Source organism: Equus przewalskii, chromosome 9 (genome assembly GCF_037783145.1).
Source record: "Equus przewalskii isolate Varuska chromosome 9, EquPr2, whole genome shotgun sequence".
NCBI classification, from domain to species: domain Eukaryota; kingdom Metazoa; phylum Chordata; class Mammalia; order Perissodactyla; family Equidae; genus Equus; species Equus przewalskii.
This window is the reverse complement of record NC_091839.1, coordinates 7,352,816-7,377,501: the sequence shown is the minus strand read 5'-3', so window position 1 is coordinate 7,377,501 and position 24,686 is coordinate 7,352,816. Positions and strand designations below refer to the sequence as shown.

Sequence of the window (24,686 nt, the reverse complement as noted above, 5' to 3'; positions counted from 1 at the left end):
GATTGACACATATGTTAGCTCAGGCCAAATCTTCCTCAAGCAAAAAAAAAGAGGAGGATTGGCAACAGATGTTAGCTCAGGGCTAATCTTCCTCAGGCGGAATAAAGTTGTCGTCTCTATTTTTAAATTGCAAATAATGTAATAGGGGAGATAAAATTAGTATGCAACTGTCCAAAGGAAAGGATGATAAGGACACTAGTTTACCTTGATAGTATGCTGTCAGAATTCATAAGAGGGAGATATTTGTGTGACCAGAGCAGTCACTGTCATGTCGTATCCTGTCTAGTTAAACTGATCCCATAAGAACTCTGTGGTGGTGAATTAGTTTCATGAGTTCCTGTATTCCCTGCAGTTTTCATTCTAATCGTCAGAAATCCAAAATGTAACCAGTGGAGCAAGATGATTCTGTAGCTGTTTGGAGAGCATTAGGGCAGGTGCAGAAATGTAGTAAACCATCTGCAAGAGGAGCTGAAAGGTAGCATCACTTGTACACAGGACATGGCCCAGTGGCTTCTAGTTCTTTTCCAGGCAGGACTCCAGCACACAGGAATAGAGTTTCCAAATCAGGAAGTTTGCAACTATTGGGAGCTGACGAAGCAAAAGTAACAAAAGCCATTCTGTGAGAATACAACTGTGTTTAGAATATCCTGAGCTATTATTTAATATTTAGAGGATGATTGTTTAAAAAAAAGTATTTTCTTTTTTATCTGCTGTTTGGGAGTAGCTTACATTTAACAGAATTTTAAAATATATATTTAAAAGTTAATACCTAGTTATTGAAAAACAATACACTTAAGTAAAACTAAGAAAATTGAAGACCACAACCCAGAGATGAGGAAGGTAATCTTTAAGGATGAAACATCTCAGATATTTTCCATTGGATTTGTCTATCTATCTTGTCTATATTGATATATATGTGTATTTTACAAAAAGGACCACATGATGCCCAGCTATTTTGTAAACCTGATTTTTTCTACTAACTGTACATACCTTAAACATTTTCTGTGTTAACTATTATATTACTACTAAATTTGTGAGTGCTCAGGATTACTGTTTTATAAAAATCTTTCATTTAAGCTATCTGCCATTGTCTGACTCAGAATACTGAACATTACCTAAGAATGTACATATCTCTCAATGTATTGATTTTTGGTTGATGTTTATGCTGGAAGAATTTATGTTTATATCCATAAAATTCAATTCAACATTTTAAAATATGACATATAGGAAAAGTTCCAAGTTACATCAAAAATACAATCAGTGAAACATCAGAGTCCTGTAAATATTTTGACAAGTGCGTAGATTGACATGTTAGCAAAAGGGATGTGCAGATATTCATGGCTTTAAGAGAGGCCATGTTATTGTAGACAAAGCAACTAGTTGTAACTATAATGGTTGTTTGGTGATCAGGAAGTGATGTTTTAAGAAATTTTCAAACTAATACAATAGTTATTTCTTACATGTTGGTATTTTGTTGTTTTTTTGTTGTTTGTTTTTTTGGTGAGGAAGATTGGCTGTGAGCTAACATCTGTTGCCAGTCTTCCTCTATTTTGTATATGTGGGTCACCACCACAGCACGGCTTGATGAGTGATGTAGGTCCACACCAGGGAGCCAGTCCTGTGAATCCAGGCTGCCGAAGTGGAGTGCACTGAACCCAACCCCTATGCCACCAGGCCAGTCCCTGTTTTCTTGTGTTTAATTATATTTTAGGAAATTATTTGGGGGTTTTATGTTAAAATGTGATGCATTATATTTTTCACATTTTAAATATTGGGAAAAAGGCTCCTGGTTAGAGTTTTCACTCAGAACGCCTGCTTTTCCAGGAATAGATTACTAAGGTTAAAGTGGAAATACATGCATATGTGTAGTTCTCATGACCTGTGTGATGTGGGACCCATGGCCTCTAAAGAATAAGAATGTCTGTCAATTTAGAGAGAGGGAAAATCCAGGGATGTAAGTTCGAGCTTTACTAGGTGGTGTAGAGATGGCTGAACTTTGCTCAGAGGGATTTGTGCAAAGATCTGATGTTAGAGATCTAGAGGAGCACGGTTTTGCTAGGTCAAGATCAACTTGTCCCATAACGCATAATCTGCCTGTTTAGGGCCTTTTGTTTCACATTGTGGGTTCATGAAAAATCCCTTTGAGATGTATAGAGTTGCAAATGGACAGCTCTGCTCTGTTATTTCTGAAGCTTCCTCTGACTTTTTTTTTTTTATTGTTCTTTCTTGTGTTCACCAAGGCCCTGAGTCTGAATTTGTGTATAGTCAGAGTATAGCTGAATTAGTGTATTGGTTAGGACAGGCTGTTATGTTGTGATAGCAAACAACCCCTAAATCTCAGTGGCTTACAGAATAACTTTTTATTTCTTGCTCGTGCTTCATGTCCAGTGTGCATCAGCATAGGCAGGGCCCCAGACCAAAAGAGACACCACCATCCTATAGCTGTACCATCTGAAACACACAGCCTGGTTGGCCACCACGTCAAGGAATAGAAAGACTGGAGAATCGTACAGCCTTTCCAGTGCCTCAGACAGGAGTGACACACATCACCTCAGCTTATATTCCTTTGGCCAAAACCAGTTTATGGCCCTGCCTAACTGCAAGGGGCTAAAAAATGTTGTATTTTATGTGCCTAAAAGGAGAGGAAAACTGGACAGTTGGAAATTATTGTAATTAAATTAGTACTGTCTACCACATTGGCTAAGACCCATTTCTTTTTCTATATGTAAGAAGTTGCTTCTGTAAATGAGGTGGGATTTCTTTTTGGAGCAAGGAGGACATCCTGGACTGGTTGGAGAGAGGTTAACAAATGGCCTGTGCACGGGTGAGTGAGGGGACTAAGGAAACAGGAAGCCCTTCATATGAAAGCTCACATCCTTTGTGGGAAGTCAGCAGCTTTAAGTTATTGTTCAAGGACACGCCCCTCAAAGGCTCTAGAACTATGAAGAAAATCACGCTCCTTCAGCGTAAAGTTCCCAGAGGCACCCACTGTCACTCGTGAATCACTCCATTCATATTTCCTTTTATAATCCACCCCTCCATAAGCAGGAGGGGATTAATTGTATTATTTATGATTATAAAACATACTTAAGGGAAAATTTGAAAATACGGAAGTAAACAAAGATTCCTGGATTTTTATACACTTAGAGACAAATTTTGTAAAAATTTAATTGAAAATCTTTTCAGTCCATCTTCTATGCATACACACATACATATATATACACATATGTATATTTTTCCTATGAAAATAGGATTACACAACACGTACTGTTTTATTGCCTATCTTATTCATCCAGCATGGTTTAACATCTTGACATCAACAAAGATATGTATCATTCTTTTTGTGGCAACAATGTTTCCATTTTATGGATACACTATAGTGTATTTAATCACTCCTCTCTTGTAGAATATTTAAGTTCTCTCCAAATTGTTTCCATTTTCCACGTCTCCATCATATACCCCACACACCTTTTGGATAGCGTGTCAGATACAGATTTGCTTTATCAGAGGATATACATAGTTTAATTTCTGCTAACATTGCCTTGTTGAAAGTTTACATCAGCTACAACCTGTGTGTCTATTTCCTCACATGATGCTCTTGTGGAGTATCATCAATCTTTTAAATCTTTGCCAATTGATAACTATAAAAATGGCATTTCCTTATTGCTTTAACATGCATTCCCTTCATTACTAGGGAAGTTTAAAAACTTTTGATAGGTTGATGAACCACTATTATTTTAGTGAATTGCCCGTGCATATCCTTTGCTCATTTATCTAAAATTATTGCTTTTTTCTGAAAATTTAATTTTAAAAGCACTATCCATTAAGGATTTCTATTGTGTATTTGAGTTTTGAGTTAAGATATTTTTTTCCATTTTATCATTTCTCTTTTCATTTTTATTTTAGTGTTTTGGGGTAGAATTTTTTTAATCTTATCAAATATTTGTTTTTTCTTTGCATTTTTTTTTGTCTTTTATGTCATGTGTCCACAAAATATAAATATATTTGTCTGAAATGCTTTTACAGATATTTCACTTTTTAAATTAAATATTTTATCAAGTTAGAACTTCTTTTTGGCTTATGATATGACCACAAAAAATAGTCTGAGAAATTTCTGCTTTGATACATTCTTAAAGTTTTCACTGCGATCTTGTACATTCATTGCAGTGTTTGAGTGCCTCTCATGCAGTATTTTATGTCTTGAGGAATTAATAATGAACAAAATCAACAAGATCCCTCCTTGTAAGTTTAGTCGGAAGAGTCAAATAATTGACAAGCAAATATATAGTATAATTTTTAGTAGCACTGAGAGCTATACAGAAAAATAAAGCAGGGAAGGCCAGAGAGAATGGCAAGGGGTAGTATTTTAATAGTTTGCTCACAGAGGTGAAGTTTAAGCGGAAACTTTTGTAAAGAGAGAAAGGGAGCTCTGTGACTGTCTAGGAGAGTATTGCAGAAAGAACATACGAAGCCTCGTATTGCATGGCAAGTTGTAGGTAGACCATGGACATTTAAGAAGAATGAATATCCTGTTGGTAAGTAAAAATTTCAGAATCAGACATCCAGGTGTGGCCCTCTGTGATTTTTTGTAAGCCGTCAGGGATTCTTTTTAATTTAAAGATTCAAATGTTTCATTTCCTCTGGAAAATATTCTTTTATTCATTTTTTCTCCAGTGGTTCTGTTTTATTCTCTACTTTCATACGTATTTTAGGTCTTCTGGATCTCTCTTCCATATCTTTGACCTTTATTTTCAGAATTCCTTTCTTCTGTGTCTTTTTCCTCTGAATACTCCCCCCCACCCCGATTCCTAACGTATCTGGTGCCTTCTTGTCTAATAATTCTTAGAAGAAACTATTACTTGTCAGAACCTTCTCCTGTGACAAAGCACTTACAAAAGGTTCCACTTTCCTTCTCCCATTAACCCCTAACTCTCTCTATTGCCCCCTTTCTAACCTGGGATTTATGGTCCATTCCCTCATTAATGGCAGTAACCACCGGGAGGCAGTTTACGCTGATGGAAACTTCCATGGGCAGCAAAATAGAACACGTGGGTTCTTATCCCGTCTCTGATTTTCCTGGCAGTGTGGCCTTGGGTGAGTCTCATAACCTTCAGACATTCTAGTTCTTCTGTATATTATAGGGAATAAAATTAACTTTATTTAACCCACAGGGTGGTTATAAAAATAAGAATAAATGAAAAGTGTATATGAATGGCACCACATCACCTCACCCTAGAATCCTGGGGGCCATTCCTATACTCACTATATACTCTACCTTCCCTAGGGATGAGCTATTTGTGATTGTTCTGTAGTTCAGCCCCCAACACTTGGGTGCTGGTTCCCGTCCCCTCTCTCCTACTCAAGATCATTGCTCCAGCGATTGTCTCCTTTGTTTGTTTTCTCTCTACTGGGTTATTCCCATGGCTATAAAACATGCTGTAATTTCTTCCACATTCAAAACAACCAACCCACCCTACGTGGACCCCATACCTACCTCTAGCTTCATTTCTCTGTTCTTTTCAGTAAAACTCCATGAAAGGGATGGCTCTTCTGTCCGCACTTCCTTGCATTCTATCCTGTCTTGAACTCACTGTCGCCAACTTGCTGTTCTCTCTGCTAGGAATGTGCTTCCCGTAGATATCTGCATTGCTCCCTCACTCCATTCAGTCTGTGCTAACATGTCACCCTCTCAGTGAAAAGCCTTCTCAGGCCACCCTCCATCCCCCCAGAGCTCCCTGTCCCCTCACCCTTCTTTATTTTTCTCCATAAAACTTTGGCCACCTGACATATAAACAGAAATATCAATGTCAGCATATCAGTATTTGTTGTTGTCTCTGTCCATTAGAATGTGAGAGCCACTGAGACAGGGACTGGATTTAGTGTCTTCCTCCAAGGTAGAACTGTGCCAGTTGAGATAGGAACTCAGTGAATACGAAAGAATTCTTGACCCCTCGTTCTCTCTCTGCATATCCAATCTTCATATCCAATCAGATGCCAGAGCCTGTTGATTTTATTTCCCTACAACTCGAATTCATTCCTGTCCTCCTCATTTCCACGATCACTGTGCTGGGTCAGGCCCTTTGTTTGCTTGGAAAACCATAAGCACCTTTCAGCTGATATCCCTGACTTCAGTTTTACTTCTCTTCAATAAAATAATCTGGCCAGGGCCCTATCACCTCCTCTTTAAATTCTTCTGTGGCTTTCCCTTCATTAATGCGTGAAAACCAAACTTTTATGTGTTCAGTCAGTATTCATTGCGTCCTCCAGACACGGTGGCAAGTGCTGGTAACAGTGATGGTGAGACCTGGTCCTTGCCCTTGTAGTTATTTTATTTCTTTCATATGCCTTCATTTTCCAACCCCTGATGTCACCTCCAGCATTATTTTCCTCTGGATTCTGGAAGTAATTAAATTTAAACTTAGATTAATTAAAATTAAATTATATGAGAAATTCAGTTCGTCAGTCCTACTAGCCACGTGTTAAATGCTTAGTAGCCACGTGTGGCTAATAGCTACATTATTGACAGTACAGATGCAAAGATGTCTATTTCCATCATCACAGGAAGTTTTATTGGAGAGCACTGGTCTAGACCTTTCCCCAAACTACACAAGTCACTCTGAATTATTCTCTCCCCAAACACACCATATGCTTTTGGTCCACTGTTTTGCCGCTCCTCTTCACTCTGTTCAGAATGCTCTTCTGTCCCTTTTCTGCCTATTAAAATTGTCTGATTTTTAGGTCCCAATTCATATTCTACAACTTACAGAACATTTTCCTTGACACCACTCTGGCAGTTATTATCATCCTCTGACTCCCCTCCCCCCGACAGCAGGCTTCCTGTACCTCTAGTTGGAACTGGCCTTACTACCCTCCTTAAAACCCCTGAGTTCTCTTTACTTTGAGGTACGAGCCGTTCTCCACAGAACACCGGCCTCAGCAGCTGCCAGCCAGTGAGGAAGTGATGGTCTGCAGGAAAGCAGTAGGGAGGGCTTAGATGGAAAATAAGGAGGGCTGGGCCAAGAGGCTTCTAGAAGCTGAGTTCCCATTCAGGTCAATACTCTGAATATGCAGGTTTGCTTGTAAGATGCCTGTATTACTGTGGTTTTCTTGTTCCTTTCTGGTGAGTCCAGCTGGGGCTGGAGTCTTTGACAAAGCCTCTGCTATTGGTGGGGTCCCTCTTTGGACTCAGAAGGAGGAAGTAGAGTAGGGGAGGTACCCAAGAGGTTTTGCCTGTTGAGCCCAGGGAAGCTGGAAGACTTTAAGGATTGCTTTTTCTCCAGGTTTGGCCTGCACAGGTATGCTGTGCTCCTAGCCTGTGGGTGCTGTTCTCATCCTTAGAGGGTAAAGTGGGTGAGTCTGAGCCGAGATCCTGCTTGCTTCAGCTGCAAAGGAAGATGGGCCTGGAACAGGTGGGAGCTATCTAGGCCCCCTCTAGGGTATAGGTTAGCATCAACGAGATGGGGGACTGTCCGGGCAGGAATCCCTGCCGCCGAGGTTCTTGGATTTTATGTCAGTGCTGGAGCACATCTTCTTTGAATCCATTTTTGGTTTCCCTAGAGTTTAGAGGAGGGCTGGGTTTTGTTAACTCTGTAGTTCTTAATATTAGTGTTGTGTGGCGGGATAAGGGGAGGGCAAGGGAGGCAGAGCAGGGACACTGGAATTACAAGTGTTTTAAGCCCATCTGTTCAGGAGTGCTAAGGCCAGCTTGGCTTATGGGAGATTTCCCCTTTCTCTCGCTACTCTTCTTTTTCAGGACTCTGCAGTTGTCTGAGAGAAGAATCTAGAGAAATCGGAACAGCTCAGGGAGTTCTAAAAGCCATGGCACAAGTAAGTTGAAATTTCCTCTATCCGTGAAATAATGTCTTCCCTCAAGATCGTATGAACGTTTGTGTTTTTCATCCTGAAACTTCCCTGTCTCACTGAGCCCCTTTCAGTAACCTGCTCCACATTCCTCCGTCCCCGGGAGTAAGTGGCGCTGCTCCACTTCCCTCGGTGGCTCTCTCTTCTCCAGCAGTGTAGACATTTGTGCACTATGCTCTTCCCGAGCACCAGGAGAGCAGAAATACATTCTCCTAGGAGAATATGAGAGCCTCCCTTCTCAGAACCATGGGTGAGTGGGGCCAAAGATGAGATAACTTTGATCTTTTCCGTTAATCTGGGTGGTTTCCTTTCGTTCTTCTATTTTTAAATGCCACCCCTCTTAAAAAAATCATAAAACACTTCATATGATCAAAGAATACATACAAAACATTTATAACGTATATATGGTATGAAGAATGGTAAACAATTAATAAAAATAAGAATAATAAAGTGAGGGGCCGGCCCAGTGGCGCAGCGGTTAGGTTCGCATGTTCCGCTTCGGCGGCCCGGGGTTCGCCAGTTTGGATCCCGGGTGCGGACGTGGCACCACTTGCCACACCATGCTGTGGTAGGCGTCCCACATATAAAGTGGAGGAAGGTGGGCATGGATGTTAGCTCAGGGCCAGTCTTCCTCAGCAAGAAGGGGAGAATTGGCAGCAGTTAGCCCAAGGCTAATCTTCCTCAAAAAAAAAAATAAAAAGAGAATAATAAAGTGAGTATTGATCTGCTCATCACCCAGGTCAATATACTGTTTAAGCATCCTGTGTTCCCTCCCGGGATCATATCCCCTCCCATATCACATTACCATTCACACTGATAGTAAGGGCTACTTTTAATTCTGTGTTTATTAATCCTTTGATTTTTATAAAAGTTTTACTGTATATGAATGCATACTAAGCAATGTAGTGTTGTTTTCTGTTTTTAAATTTTTAAAGTTATCATACTTTCTCTATATTTTTACCAGATTTTTTCACTCACGGTATGTTTTCAAATCATTCATGTTAGATTGTGTAGCACTGGATCAGCGGTCTCAAAGCATGGTCCAAGAAGACTGAGACCCTTTCCGGAGGCCTGAGGGGTCAGAATTATTTTCATAATGATACTCAAATGTTAGCTGCCTTTCTCACTCACATTCTTTAATAAGTGTACAGTGGAGCTATAGGATATGTGCTGTCCTAGCAGATTGAATGCAGAAGCAGATGTGACAATCCAACTGTCTCTTATTCAGCCAGTCATTAAAGAGATTTGCAAAAGTGTAAAACTATGCTATTAAATTTTTTTGAGAAGGGAGTCATTTTTCATAAAGTGTATGTTATTTATGTTAGCATGTAACAGATTTATTGTTAGTTATTTAAATAAATTAATAGTTTTTGTTCATTTTTATTTCTTTTTCTTCTCCCCAAAGCCCCCCGGTATATGCTTGTGTATTCTAGTTGTGATTGCCTAAATTAATAGTTTTTAAATTTATCACTTTTAATTTCTCATGCGGTAAATATTGATAGATATGACTAGCATTAACAGAAGTTCTTTGAGGTCCTCAATAACTTTCTTAACAGCTTTATTTATTGTATATATAATTCACATACAGTAAAATTCACCCATCTAAGTATACAGTTCAGTGGGTTTTAGTATATTTGCAGAGTTGTACAATCATAAGCACAATCCATTTTAGAACATTTTTATCGCCCCAAAAAGAAATGCCATTTGCATTAGCAGTCACTCCCAGTCGCTCCTCCTCACCCACTGGCATCACTACTTTTCTTTCTGTCTCTATGGATTTCCTATTCTGGACATTTCATATGTACATGAAATCGTGCAATATTTGATCTTTTGTATCTGGCTGTTTTCACTTAACATAATGTTTTCGAGCTTCATCCATGTTGTAGCATGTCCTTCATTCATTTCTATACCAAATAATATTCCATGGATATGTGTGTACCACATTTTTTCATCAGTCCATCTGTCTATGAATATTTGGGTTGTTTCTGCTTTTTGGCTATCATTAATAATGCTGCTGTGAGCATAAGTGTATGCCAGTGTTTTTGGGTGGACATACATTTTCATTTCTCTATACCTAGGAGTAGAATTGCTGGGTAACATGATAACTATATTTAGCTGTCAAAACTTTTTTCCAAAGTGGCTGCCCCATTTTACATTCCCACCAGCAATGTAAGAGTGTTCCAATTTCTCCACATCCTCACCAACACTTGTTATTTTGTCTTTTTGATAATAGCCATCCTAAAGGATATGAAGAAGTGGCATCTTTTTTTTGTGTGTGAGAAAGATTGGCCGTGAGCTAACATTTGTTGCCAATCTTCATCTTTTTGCTTGAGGAAAGTTGTCACTGAGCTAACATCTGTGCCAATCTCCCTCTGTTTTATGTGGGTTGCAGCCACAGCGTGGCCTGAGGAGCAGTGCTAGGTCTGCATCTGGGATCCGAACCGAGAACCCAGGGCCGCCAAAGCAGAGGGCTCAAACTTCACCGCCATGCCACCACTACCAGGCAGCCCTGAAGTGGCATCTTATTGTGGTTTTGATTTGCATTTCCCTAATGATTAGTGATGTTGAGCATCTTTTCATATGCTTATTGACCACTTGTTTATCTTCTTTGGAGAAATCTCTATTCACATTCTTGGCTAGTTTTTAGTTGGGTTGTCTTTTTATTATTGAGTTGTAAGAGTTCTCTATATATTCTAGATGCAGGTCCCTTACCAGATATAAGATTTGCAAACATTTTCTCCCAGTTTTTTGGATTGGATTTTCACTTTCTTGGTGGAATCATTTATAGCACAAAAGTTTTTAATTTTGATGAAGTTATTTTATCTTTTTGTTCTTTTGTCACTATGTTTGGTGCCACATCTAAGAAAGCCGGACTGAGGTCATGAAGATATACTCCTGTGTTTTCTTCTAAGAGTTTTATAGTGTTAACTTTTACATTTAAAACTATAATCTCTTTTGAGTTAATTTTTATATATGGTGTGAGGTGCGGTTCAGCCTTATTCCTTGCCTGTGGATACCCACTTGCCCCAGCACTGTTTGTTAAAAGACTGCTCTTTCCCATTGAATTGTCTTGGTTGACCTAATTTAATATGCGGTGGTCTGTTGGGAACTGGGTAGATGATGCCTTTCTTCAGAGAGGTTTTTCACCTAGAAGTGTTCTCAAACTTGGCACACATTTAATTTTTCACCTCGGGTTTCCCCTAACTACATGAATGAAGTTACTTTGAATTGCATATTTGAGAGTAGGCCTTTGGTTCTAGATTGGCAAAGGAAATGGTTATTAGTAGTAAAGTAATATCATTAATGATAGCCTTTTTTTTCTACCTGGAGTGCAGCAGGTTCCTTGTCACTCTTTTCCAGCAAGGTTTTCCCTGGAGCCACCATTTCACTGAGAGAGTAGCTCTTCTAGGATCCCAGCTTTAAGTGAGGGTCCTGGGTTCACACCCCATTTGGTAGATGTGCCAGGCCCCATACTAAGGTGAATTCCCCAAAGCATTTGACTTCGGGCTGGCCCCTGCTAACGTATTTGCCTACCTCTCTGGGTTCAACTCTGTGTGTGTGTGTTGCTTCTTTTGTTAGCCCTGGGATGTAATTTTCCTTATCTTCTTGAGAGCTTAGAAATGCACTTAAAAGGGCATTTGTTATAGTTTATTCCGTGCCTAGGTGTTTGCAGCAGGAGCCCCCAGTCTTCCCTCTCCCGTGTAGACATGGTCAGAGCTGGAGTGGTTGGTCCTGGTCTCGGTGTGTGGTGACATCTCCTGTTTTGTGAAGCCTTTAGGGTGGGGGCTGTGATTGGGAACTTTCGTTACAGAAAGTTCTTCAGTCTTCCAAGGGAATTTATGAGAGATGAAGAACCGTAAAATGGTCCGTTTTGAGGTTGAACAATCTGTGTTGCTTGTGGGCCACATTCGTGTGACTGAGATACACCCCCGATCAACTTTCTTATTTCAGGAACAAGAAAAAGTAGACAGTGAAGGATGGTAGATGTTAACAAGTATATAATAAACACTGAAGATTTTACAGATCATGTTTAAGCTGAATGCCCCCAAATAATGGAATGATTATATCTTACAGGACATAAGGTGCCTTGTTATGTAGCAAATAAAAATTCCTGTGTTTATAATAAAATTTGTCAAACAAAAAATATGCTCGTGATATCTGACAAACTGCTTTTCAGTAGGGAGACTGTTGTCATTTTCAGCAATACTGTTCTTTGTTGTTTGGGACTGTCCTGGGTACCTGGCCCAGATAATTCAGGACACAACATTCCTGACGCCAGGCACTAAATGCCAATAGCAGCACACTGCCCACCCCAGCCCAGCCTCCCCCAACGTTACAACAGCTAGACCATCCCCTCCGTGATCCCAAATACGTCCTAAAGGGGAAGGTGTAACCTGGGTTGAGATCCATGGACTAATTATGACCCTGAGTCTTCAGGATAGTTTTAAAACTTCTATAAGTCCTATATTTTTAGATAGAGATTTATTAGACATTTTAGATTCTTTTTTATCATCTCAATGGAAAAATAGTAAAAGGCACTAATTTTTAAAGACCATTATTTGCAAGGCCCATGTTTCCTGTGTGTTTTGTGTATGTTATCTCATTTATTTATAAGACTCTACTTAGCTAGATTTTGCTCAGTCACAGACCCTTGTGGAAAAGGAAGGAGGTTTCGTCTCTAGCCAGAGGAATATTCAGAAGCATGTAGGCCTTTAGTCAAATAACTTTGCTTATTCTGCTTCCTTCGTGGCATAGGCATTTGGCCCCAGCTTGCTTGCTTTATCATCTCCTTCCTACGCTGCAGTTCTCCATCTCCTCTCTTTCCATCTTTTGGACATTTTCCTGGATGAGTCAGGTTGCCAAAATCTGAACCTACTTATCAATTTTTAACCTTGTTAAAAATGGGACAACCAGTCACGATGTGCCTCCTAATGGGGTGCTGTAGGAAGTACACGGCACCACCTCCGACGCAGTCACAGCCCTCCAAAACCTGTGCGTCGGGCCTCCAGGTCTAACGACCTGTTCACAGAAAGCGTGGAAGTAAAGCAGCGTGGTAAACTACGTCATGAAGACGCACTCGGCCAGATCCAAAACGTGGGGAATTCTACTGATTCAAATGTTTCCTCAAGAAATAGCAATAAAATTTTTTAAAGAGTTTGTGGGGACTGTTAGAGATTTGAGAGACTTTAGGAAACCTATCAACTAAATGCAGTGTGTGGATCTTATTTGAACCCTGATTTGAACAAACCAACTGTAAAAAATCACTTTTGAGGAAATTGGGGCAGTTTGAAACTTGATCTTTTTATTAGGAAATTATTGTAAATTTTATTAAGCTTGATGATGATATTCTGGTTTTATGGGGTTTTGTGTGTGAGGAAGGTTGTCACTGAGCTAACACCTGCGCCAACCTTCCTCTATTTTATGTGGATGCCACCACAGCATGGCTTTACAAGTGGTTCTAGATCCGCGCACAGGAACAGAACCCCAGGCCACCAAAGCAGAGCACGCGAACTTAACCACTGTGCCACCAGGCTGGGCCCTGCTTTTTTTTTTTTAAGTCTAATGTGTTAAATACGAAAGTATTTATGGGTAAAATACTATGATATTTGGTATGTAGGATTTGCCTCAAAATACACCAGCGGTAAAAAATGGAAGGGAAGAGATGAAACAAGATGTGCAAAGTCTTGTTAATTGTTGAAACACAGTGATGGATTCTTGGGGGTCATTATACTATTCTCTATACTTTGGTGTATTTTGAGATTTTTTTGTGATAAATGGAAAAAATAATAGTCCTTTCATTTACTGGTAATGCATGGGTTTATTATTTCAGGGATTGGTGACCTTCAGGGATGTGGCCATAGAGTTCTCTCAGGAAGAATGGAAGTGCCTGGAACCTGCCCAGAGAGACTTGTACAGGGATGTGACTTTGGAGAACTTCAGTAACTTGGTCTCACTGGGTAAGGATATTGTATAATACAAGGCCAGACGGAAAACAAGGCTCCCAGGGACGACAATAGAGGGAGACTGTTACCACCTCTGCCGGGAGGGCTAAAGGAGGAAACGCTGCCACTGGATGCTGGTGAGAGCTAGAGTCATGGAGAAGGGCCCAGCTGGCGGCAACAGTAGCCACCTCCAGAACTCCTGGGTCAAAGGAGGGAGGGAGGGGATAAGAAATACCCTGAACTCTCTCTCTTCCTGCCCACTGACCTCCTGCTGACGCTTTCCCTCTGCCAGACCCATAGGGCCAGAGTAATGCAGTCTTTACAGTAAGCTGTCTGGGACACAGAGCAGGGCCAGAAACAGCTGTGAAGGGATTGGAGGGAAGGAGAAGGCAAATGGAGAAAAACCACCATGCTTACCTACTCTTAAATAACTCAGGACTAGCCTTCTAGAATTTCTGCTATCTTCACGATACCAGAATATCTAGGGAGACTCACAAGTTTCTAGCTGAATTTCTGCTGTCTGTTCCCAAGAGAATTGTTTGTGTTTGTGGAATTGGAAATAGGTAATTCCATTGGCACCTCCATCTTCCTGTCCTTTAGACAACCTTTACACCTTCCTTCATGTAATTGCCTCTCTTCTTTGATGACCAAGGGATGGGGTTTGAAATTTGGAAGAATGTAATCATGCTCCATTTCTTTTTCTATAAACAGGACTTTCCATTGCTAAGCCTGATGTCGTTTCCTTATTGGAGCAAGGGAAGGAACCCTGGACAATTGCAAATGATATGCCAGGAGCATGGTGCCCAGGTGAGCAAGGGCTGATCCACTGGAGGTCGTTGGGAATCATAGCCCGGCAGGTGAGCCCACTGATAGCAGTAACTTGAGTCAGTGATGGGAAGCTCCCCTCAAAGCCATCCCAAAAACTGCCTGAGACACACACACGAAGAGCAGACCTTGTCAGCCTCAGCTCCCAAGGGAACCCTGCCCTTGCCCCCATTGGTTCCTCTCTGTTCTTTCTTCTTTCATATTTTCCTCCCATTTTAGAAGAAATGTGCTACCTTCTTCCCCAGTGGCCAGCTGTTTACCTGTACTTCGGATCCTTTTCTCTGCGAGGATCTTCATCCCTTAAAAAATACTTATTTTCTTAAAACAGCTTCTCACTTTACCTAATTCAGCAATTCATTTTTCTCTTAGCTGTTGAGAGGTAAGGTTGTGTCATGGTTGAGGGCACAGACTTTGGAATCAGACTACCTGAGTTCAAATTCTAGCTCTGCCACTTACTAGATCTGTGAGTTTAGGTAAATTACTTAAATACTCTGTGCTTCAGTTTTCTCCTGTGCAAATGGAATAAAAATAGTGTCTTCCATATGTAGTTACTGTAGCTGTTACATGAGTTAATAATGCGGGGGCTGGCCTGGTGGTGCAGCGGTTAAGTTCTCATGTTCCGCTTTGGCGGCCCGGGGTTTGCCAGTTCGGATCCCTGGTGTGGACATGGCACTGCTTGGCAAGCCATGCTGTGGTAGGCGTCCCACGTATAAAGTAGAGGAAGATGGGCACGGATGTTAGTTCAGGGCCAGGCTTCCTCATCAAAAAGAGGAGGATTGGCAGCAGATGTTAGCTTGGGGCTAATCTTCCTCAAAAAAATAAAAATAAAAAAATAATGTGAAAATCCACAGAGCAATGCCAGGAGATAGTGACAACTAAACACACATTATCAAGTATTATTAGTTGGCATTTGCTGGACAATTTTGGAGCCTTCGAATACTTCATTATCAGTTACCCACCTCCTGACTTCTCTGCTGTTGTTGTCATTATTTATTTTCATCAGGGATCATTTTTTCTCTACCTGAAGAACATCCTTAAAATGTCCTTTTGTGCACGTCTGCTCTTGACAATTCTCTGTTTTTAACCACATGAAGATTCTTGTAGGATATTTTCACTGAGTATGGAATTCTGTGTTGGCAGGAATTTTCTCAGCCCAAAGAAGAAATCATTACACTGCCTTTTCTCTTCCAACGTTGTCAATAAGTCAAGTTGTTCCAATTTTGGAAAATGTTCCACATATATTTAAAACTGGTGTCTTTTGGATGGGGCCCTCGCCTCTATTAACTATAACTATTCTGATTATATGATTTAGAATCTGCCTGTCTTTTAGCTTTCTTGGTTCTGATGCTATCGCATTCTGAGAGCTGTTTCTTGTCTTATGTATTTTGCCACTGCATTTTACATTTTGTAAAGGTGAAATACAGCTCCTCCTTGAAAATTGTATTTTTGTCAGTACGGTCCATCCTTTATTTTCCCACTTAGTGCTTTTAACCTTGAATCCTGTTTTTTCTGATATTAATATCAAATGCCTTGTTTTTGTTGGCTTAAGAAAGTTATGACATATCTTTGCTTATCCTTTTTTTTTTAAGTTATTGCCACTTTAAGTGTGTCCATTGTAATGAGGATTCTGTTAGTTTCCTTTCTTAATCAGTCTGAGATTCCTTGCCTTTAATAAAGGAATGCAATCCGCTCTCATTTATTGTGGTAAATAATGTCTTTTCTTATTCCTGCCATTTTATTTTATATTTTCTGTTCCTCATTCTTCTTATTTCCAGCTATTCCTATTTTGCTCACATTTTATTACCACTCTTTCTACCCTCAAGTGATTTTAAAGTTGTGCTTCCTATTGCTTTGTAATAGAATAGTCTTTAATTTGACTTTAAAGAATTTACTTAAACCTCTCTTGCTCTACCCACCTCAAGACTGAAAAAGAATATTTTTCTTTGTAGTAAAGTTATTTCTTAACTTTCTTATTTTGAAATAATTTTAGGCTTATGGAGAACTTGCAAAATTATTATAGAGAATTCTCGTGTACCCTTCACTCAGCTTCCACTGATGTTAACATTTTACTTAACCACAGTACAATTATCAAAACCAGGAAATTAACATTGATACAGTACTATTAAATAATCTACAGATCTTTTTAGAATTTTCTCAAGTTTTCCCCTAATGTCCTTCTTCTGTCCCAGGATCAGATTCTTCTGTCCAGTCCCAGATCCCATATTGTGTCTAGTTATTGTGTCTCCTTAGCATCCTCTAATCTGCTACAGTTCCTCAGTCTTTCATGACCTTGAGACTTCTGATGAATGCTATTTATTTTGTTTTGTTTTTTGTTCTTTGGGAGGTCTTTTGGTGAAGAAGATTGGCCCTGAGCTAACATCCATTACCAGTCTTCCTCTGTTTAGTATGTGGAACGCCACCACAGCATGGCTTGGTAAGCAGTGTGTAGGTCCACACCTGGGATCTGAACCTGCGAATCCCAGGCCACCAAAGCAGAGCATGTGAACTTAACCACTGTGCCACCAGGCCAGCCCCATATGAATACTGTTTTGAAGAATGTCTCTCACCTTGTGTTTGTCTGATATTTTTCTTGTAATTATATTGAAATTATGCATCTTTGGCAGGAATACCACAGAAGTGATGTTGTGTCCTCTGTACATCATATCAGGGGTTACGTGATGTAATGGCTTATTACTTGTTAACTTTGATCTCTTGGTTAAGATAGGGTTTCTCATGTTTTTCCCCTATAAAGTTACTATTTTTCCGTCTATAATTGGTAATTATCTTGGAGGGAGGTACTTTGAGACTATACATTTTGCCTAATGGTTTTAGCATCCATTGGTGGATCTCATCTGTAACAGTCATTACAATAGTGTTGCCTAGTGTTGATTTTCTATGTACCGTATTCTTTCTACATTTATTAATTGGCATTCCTCTGTAAGGAACAGCTGTCCCTACCCCTCTCCCATTCATTTATGTATTCAGTGATTTGTTTCTATCAGTATGGGCTCATGGGTATTTATCATATTTGATGGCTTGTAGCCCAATGCTATCATTGTTTATTTTGTTGGTCAAATTGTTCAAACTTTGGCCATTGGGAACTCCTTCAGACTGACTCCAGGGTTCTCTCAGCATGCCCTCATTCTTTTTTGAGCACTTCCTTATTTTCTGATACCATAACATGTTCCAGGCTTATCTTGTATTTTTCCTGCCCCAGCCCTGAAATCAGCCATTCCTCAAAGGAGCCCTGGTTTCTTTGATTGGAGACTGGTATGAAACAGTATCTTTGAATTTCTTTTTCTGAGCAAAGTAAGACTTTTACCATCTTTCACTTCCCTATGCCCTAGACCAGGGGTCGGTAAACTACAATCTGTAGGTCAAATCCAGCTCATGGCCAGTTTTTTTGTATCACCCACAGGCTAAGAATGGTTTTTACATTTTGAAAGGGTTTAAAAATATATATATATATGTGTATGTGACAGAGACCTTTTGTGGCCCACAAAGCCTAAAACATTTACTATCCGGTCTTTTACAGAAAAAGTGTGTTGACCTCTCCCTAGAGTCATCCTCACGCATACCCCACTCTGATTTTGTTTTAATAATCTGGAATTTTAGTTTCGTACTTTCATTGTTCTTATAATATTTCATAATTTATAGTGTGAATTATTCTTCACTAACAGTAATGATATAAGTCAGTCATCTGTACACTACGGCCTGCGGGCCAAATCCCGTCTGCCGCCTGTGTTTACATGGCCTGTGAGCCTATTCAGTTCTGTAAATGCTTTCTAAGGGATGCACATACACAGTTAAGATCTCCTGCTCGTGGACTGATCTCAGTATTTGGCAGCACTATCTACAAAACATTTTCAAAGATGAAATACATAAAATCTCATTACAGGTCAGCACTAATAGATGAACATTGCCATCAATTCTGATGCTGGAGAACACTAACCCTGAACTCCAGTTAAGTGAAATGTTATCTCCCCCAGAAAAGAATTCTGTTCTTCTCGTTCATAGACCTGTATTACAAAAAAAAAAAAAATTATTTAAGTATAAGACTAATTATTATTATAGTTTGAATTTCATCAATAAAAACTTTGTGATAATTTGTTTTCTCTCTTATTGTATAAGTGCCTATATCATCATTTTTGCCTCTTGGACCACAAAGCCTGAAGTATGTACCATCTGGCCCTTTAAAGAAAAGAAAAAGGTTGCCAACCCTTGATTTAGAGAAACACCTGAAAGTCCATGTTTGAGGAGCACAGTATATATAATCAAAATCATACTTGCCATGCGCCTAAAACAGCCTTAAATCACCAAAACCTCTGCACTTCAAAGCTCAAAAACCCAAGAACCAACTTTCTGGCTTCTCTTTGTACTTTGGCTCTAACCTGCCTTTCCTTGGGAGAGTGGACTCCAGGGCTAAGATTGGGCAGGTGTGATGCATTGATGAATTACTCAGTTTTTTCCTTCTCTGTTAGTTTCCTGTGGCTTCTGTAAGAAACTACCAAAAACTTGGTGGCTTAAAACAACACAAATTTATTATTTCATAGTTCTGGAGAGCAGAAGTCCAAAATGTATCTCACTGGGTTAAAATCAAGTTGTCTGCAGGGCTGCATTCCTTTTTGGAGGCTGTGGGGAGAATCAGTTTTCTTGCCTTTTCCAGCTTCTGGAGACCACCTGCATTCCTTGGATCATAGCCCCCTTCCATCTTCAAAGCCAGCAGGGTGGCATCTTCAGATCTCTCTCTGACTCTGACTTTCCTCCGTCTTACACTTATAAGGGCCCTTGTGATTACATTGGGCCCACCCAGATAATCCAGGATTGTCTCCCCTTGTTATGGTCACTCATTACTGTTTATTCCGTAACAAGAATTATCGTTCATAGAATATTCAGTTGGTGTGTTTTCTGAGTCTTTGTAGTTTTAGGAGTAGGGGGGAGCCTTTTTAATTAGATTTTTTTTAATTGTGGTAAACATTACATAAAATTTACCAATTTGACCATTTTTTTTTTTAAAGATTTTATTTTTCTTTTTTTCCCCAAAACCCCCGGTACATAGTTGTGTATTTTTAGTTGTGGGTCCTTCCAGTTGTGGCATGTGGGATGCCACCTCAGCATGGCCTGATGAGTGGCAACGTGTCTGCGCCCAGGATTCCAACCAGTGAAATCCTGGGCCGCTGAAGCAGAGCAGACAAACTTAACCGCTCGGCCATGGGGCCAGCCCCCTAGTTTGACCATTTTTAAGTGTACAAGTCAGTAGCATTAGTTACATTCACAATGTGGTGCAACCATCACCACTGTCCATTTGCAGAACTTACTCTTCCTCATCCCAAACAGAAACTCTGCACCCATTGAACAGTAACTCTCCATTTTCCCCTCCTCCAGCCCCTGGTCACCTCTATTCTACTTTCTGTCTCTATGAATTTGACTCTTCTAGGTACCTCATGTAAGTGGAGACATACAATATGGAGCCTTTTGTATCTGGCTTATTTCACTTAGCATAATGTTTTCAAGGTTCATCTATGTTGTAACATTTATCAAAATTTCCTCCCTTTTTAAGGCTGTGTAATATTACATTGTATGTATATACCACACTTTGTCCATCCATCTGTTGATGGACACTTGGGTTCTTTCCTCCTTTTGGCTGTTGTGAACAGTGCTGCTGTGGAGGTTGGTGTGCAGGTAGCTGAGTCCCTGTTTTCACTTCTTTTGGGAAGCTACCTGGGAGTAGAATTGCTAGATCAAATGATAATTGTATGTTTAACTTTTTTTTTTTTTAAAGATTTTCTTTTCCTTTTTCTCCCCAAAGCCCCCTGGTACATAGTTGTATATTTTTAGTTGTGGGTCCTTCTAGCTGTGGGATGTGGGACACCACCTCAGCGTGGCCTGACGAGCAGTGCCATGTCCGTGCCCAGGATCCGAATCAGCGAAACCCTGGGCCACCGAAGCGGAGCGTGCAAACTTAACCACTCGGCCTTGGGGCCAGCTCCCTATGTTTAACTTTTTGAGGCTATTTCTCAATTTTTAAGAGCTTTTTATAAGTCAGGAAGATCATCCTCTTATCTGTAATGTAAGTTTCAAATATTTTCTCTGTCATTTGTCTTTTGACTTTGCTTTTGGTGTTTTTGTTCATATGCTGGTTGTCTGTTTTATTGTGTCTTTCACCTTTACGTAGGGGAATTGATCAGCCTTTTATTTTGTTGCTTTTGGATTTTGAGTCATTGTTAGAACGTTTTCCATACCTAGCTTATAAAGTAACCCACTTTGTTTCCTTCCAGTATTTGTGTGTTTTCTCTTTTCTTTTATCGTTAAAATTCTGTTTTGGAGTTTATTCTGGTATATGGTGGCAATGTATGGATCCACTTTCATCTTTTTCCAAATGATTAGCCAGTTACCTCAGCATTATTTATTACAAAAACTATCCTTTTCCTCTTTGAGATACCACCTTTATAAGAAATTCAATTTCCTTATAAACTTCAGTCGATTTCTGGTCTTTCTATTGGGTTCCATTGGTCTGTTTCTAGAATCTGATATTTATTCATTCAACAATCCATTATTAAAAGCTACCGTATATGCTAGGGTTTGGTTACAATGGCTAGTGAGAAAGGCATTATTTCTGCCTTTGGGGAGATTTAGAAGCAAGAAAACAAACAGAAAACAAATAGTAAATAAATGAAAATCTAATTTCAACTGATGAAAGTGTTAGGAAGACAAGGCACAAACTGTGAGAGAGAGAGAATCAAGGTGTATGCTTAGGGTTATCAGGCTGAGAGCTTTTCTGAAAATGTGAGTTTTAATCTGAGACCTGAAGGATGAGGAGAGCAGCCATACAAAGAACCAGGACAGGATTCCTGGTAAGGAGAAGAACCTGCGGAGAAATCTAAGCTGGAAAAGACCCAGATTTGTTCTAGGTGCTCAAAGGAGGCCTGCGGTTTGGTACATAGAGAGGATGGAGGAGAGTGCTTAATATGAAGATGTATCGTTCTCGGTTGAGACAACTAGCAGCAAAGATAATCAGGGACCTGCTTTGCCAAGAGCCTGTGCAGCATGACAGTGAGTTTGGAATTCATTCTAAGGGCAGTGGAGAGGCTGTGAGAAAGTTTAAGTAGAGCTTTTTGTCTTGATTGGCATCAGCACCATGTGGTGGAAAGTGTTAACTATATAGATGCCTTGTTTATATAAAATGCCCAGAGTAGGCAAATTCATAGAGACAAAATTAGTGGTTCTCTGGCATTAGTGATTGCCAGGGGCTGGAGAGAATGATCAATGGAGAGTGACTGCTTAACGAGCACAGGGTTTCTATTTGGGGTGATGAGAATGTTCTGCAACTGGATAGTGTTGATGGTTGCATGACATTGGGAATGTACTGCTGACCACTGAATTGTGTACTTTAAAATAGTTAAATGGAGAATGTCATGTTATGTGAATCTTAAAATATATACATAGGGCTGGCCCGGTGGCGCAGTGGTTAAGTGCACACGTTCCACTTTGGTGGCCAGGGGTTCGCTGGTTCGGATCCCTGGTGCGGACATGGCACCACTTGACAAGCCATGCTGTGGTAGGCGTCCCACATATAAAGTAGAGGAAGAAGGGCACGAATGTTAGCTCAGGGCCAGTCTTCCTCAGCAAAAAGAGGATTGGCAGCAGATGTTAGCTCAGGGCTAATCTTCCTCAAAAAAAATATATTATTTTTGAAATAGATGGATGAATAGATATGTACATATACAGGCACATGCACAGACATGCCTAGGCCCTACTCCTGTAGATTTTGATTCAGTGTGGGGTGGTTCTTGGACGTTTGTATTGTTAGCAGGCTTTCTGGATGGTTCTGATCCCCAGCAAAATTGAGAACCCTGGCTTAATTTCTTTTCTTAGTCCCTTCTAGCACCATATAAGCTCTCATATTTGTGCTTTCATGTACTTTTTGGAAATTGCACAGCAATATCTGAGACTTATATAAGCCATTCACCTTTTATGATTATTATTTTCATTTTGTCTCTCTACTATAGATTTTTTTAAATTTCTGTTATAAGAGGAAAACAGCTTGTGTTTACTTTTTTTTTTCTTTTTCAGACTTGGAGTCCAGGTGTGAGAAATTTCCACAAAAAGACCTTTTTGAAATAGAGTCATTCAGTTGGGGGCTCATGGAAAGCCTTAGATGCTGTGGTTTTGAGGGCTCCAGTTTTAGAGATGACTGGGAACGCAATGGCCAATTTGAAAGACAACAGGTAAATCCAGAGTGCTGTTTCAAGCAAGTGGAAATCGCGTATGAAAACATGCCCACTTTTGAGCATTATACATCCCTTACTCTACATCAGAGCAGTCAGACTGGCGAGAAACTGATTGAATGTAGTGAATGTGGAAAAGCGTTTAGCTGTGGCTCACACCTTATTCAACATCAGAAAATTCACACTGGTGAAAAACCCTTTGAATGTAAGGAATGTGGGAAGGCCTTTAGTCGTGCCTCACACCTTGTTCAACATGGGAGAATTCATACGGGAGAGAAACCTTATGCCTGTAAGGAATGTGGGAAGGCCTTTGGTCGTGGTTCAGAACTTATTCTGCATCAGAGACTTCATACTGGTGTCAAACCCTATGAATGTAAAGAATGTGGGAAGACCTTTAGACAGCATTCACAGCTTATTCTGCATCAAAGAACTCATACAGGTGAGAAGCCCTATGTATGTAAAGATTGCGGGAAAGCTTTTATTCGTGGCTCACAACTTACTGTTCATCGGAGAATTCATACGGGTGCTCGACCCTATCAGTGTAAGGACTGTGGGAAAGCCTTTAGACAGCACTCACAACTTACTGTACATCAAAGAATTCACACTGGTGAGAAACCCTATGAATGTAAGGAGTGTGGAAAGGGCTTTATTCATAGCTCAGAAGTTACTCGACATCAAAGAATTCATTCTGGGGAGAAACCCTATGAATGTAAGGAATGTGGGAAGGCCTTTAGGCAGCATGCACAGCTTACTCGACATCAAAGAGTTCATACTGGTGACAGACCCTATGAATGTAAGGACTGTGGGAAGGCCTTTAGTCGTAGTTCATACCTTATCCAACATCAAAGAATTCACACTGGTGACAAACCCTATGAATGTAAGGAATGCGGGAAAGCCTTTATTCGTGTTTCACAACTGACTCATCATCAGCGAATTCATACTTGTGAGAAACCCTATCAGTGTAGGGAATGTGGAATGGCCTTTATCCGTAGTTCACAACTTACTGAACATCAGAGAATTCATCCTGGTATCAAACCTTATGAATGTAGAGAATGTGGGCAGGCCTTTATTCTTGGCTCACAGCTCATTGAACACTACAGAATCCATACTGGTTAGAATGCCTTGAACGTTAGGGATGTAGGCAAGCCTTTATGTGAAGTTCACATCTGACTCAATATTAGGTAATGTGTAATGTAATGTAATTAATGTCAGAAATTCTTCATTTGTCACTTCCATTATGGAACATCAGACACCTTGTACCAGAAGAAAATTCAATAAATGTGGGATTCTTTTTGCCTCACACTCACTGTTTACTAAGCATCAAAGAACTTATGCTGAAAAAGATATTAATATGAATGTAAAAAGTCTTCTATTACCATTCAAAATGTATTAAACTTCTGAGAATTTCTAATAGAAAATGACCCTATTGAAGTATTTTGTGAATGTGCCTTTTGCCATGGCATACACCTTACTTAACATTAACTCAGTTCCACCAGTTACTGACTGAATAGCATTGGGCAAATTATGCAGTCTCTCTGTTCTTCAGTTTACTTATTTTTAAGCAGTGATAAATATACCTACCTAATAGAGTTTTTTTGAGGACTATCAGATATTTTATACAAAGCCTATGCTCAATAAATGTTAGTTATTGTCATTAATTATAACAGTATTACTGTTGAGTTCATTTGAGAGGAGGGCCTTATGAATGTAACAAATTTCAAAAAGCCTTCATAACCACTTGTTATGGTAATTCATTCTGAAAAACAGTAGTAAAGTATAATTATCATGAGAAGGCCTTCATTCAAAAGGTTAGAAATTCAAAAGATTAGTC

At 39.8% G+C, this 24,686-nt stretch overlaps 1 protein-coding gene across 4 annotated transcripts in view; it reads left to right on the top strand.

Moving 5' to 3' along the window:
- ZNF565 (zinc finger protein 565) overlaps positions 1–24,273 on the top strand; it is a 31,949-nt gene extending 7,676 nt beyond the window's left edge. Inside the window, exons 2-5 of one of the 4 annotated variants that reach the window (XM_008536245.2) lie at positions 7,754–7,827; positions 13,691–13,939; positions 14,514–14,609; positions 22,701–24,273. In XM_008536245.2, coding sequence (XP_008534467.2) covers positions 14,588–14,609; positions 22,701–23,971 — 1,293 coding nt within the window. In that variant the 5' untranslated portion in view covers positions 7,754–7,827; positions 13,691–13,939; positions 14,514–14,587 and the 3' untranslated portion in view covers positions 23,972–24,273. Of the gene's footprint in view, positions 1–7,753; positions 7,828–13,690; positions 13,940–14,513; positions 14,660–21,467; positions 21,681–22,700 lie in introns of those variants that run through there. The other 3 variants (XM_008536244.2, XM_070557564.1, XM_070557563.1) reach the window with 3 other exon arrangements.
- Positions 24,274–24,686: the final 413 nt, after the last annotated feature.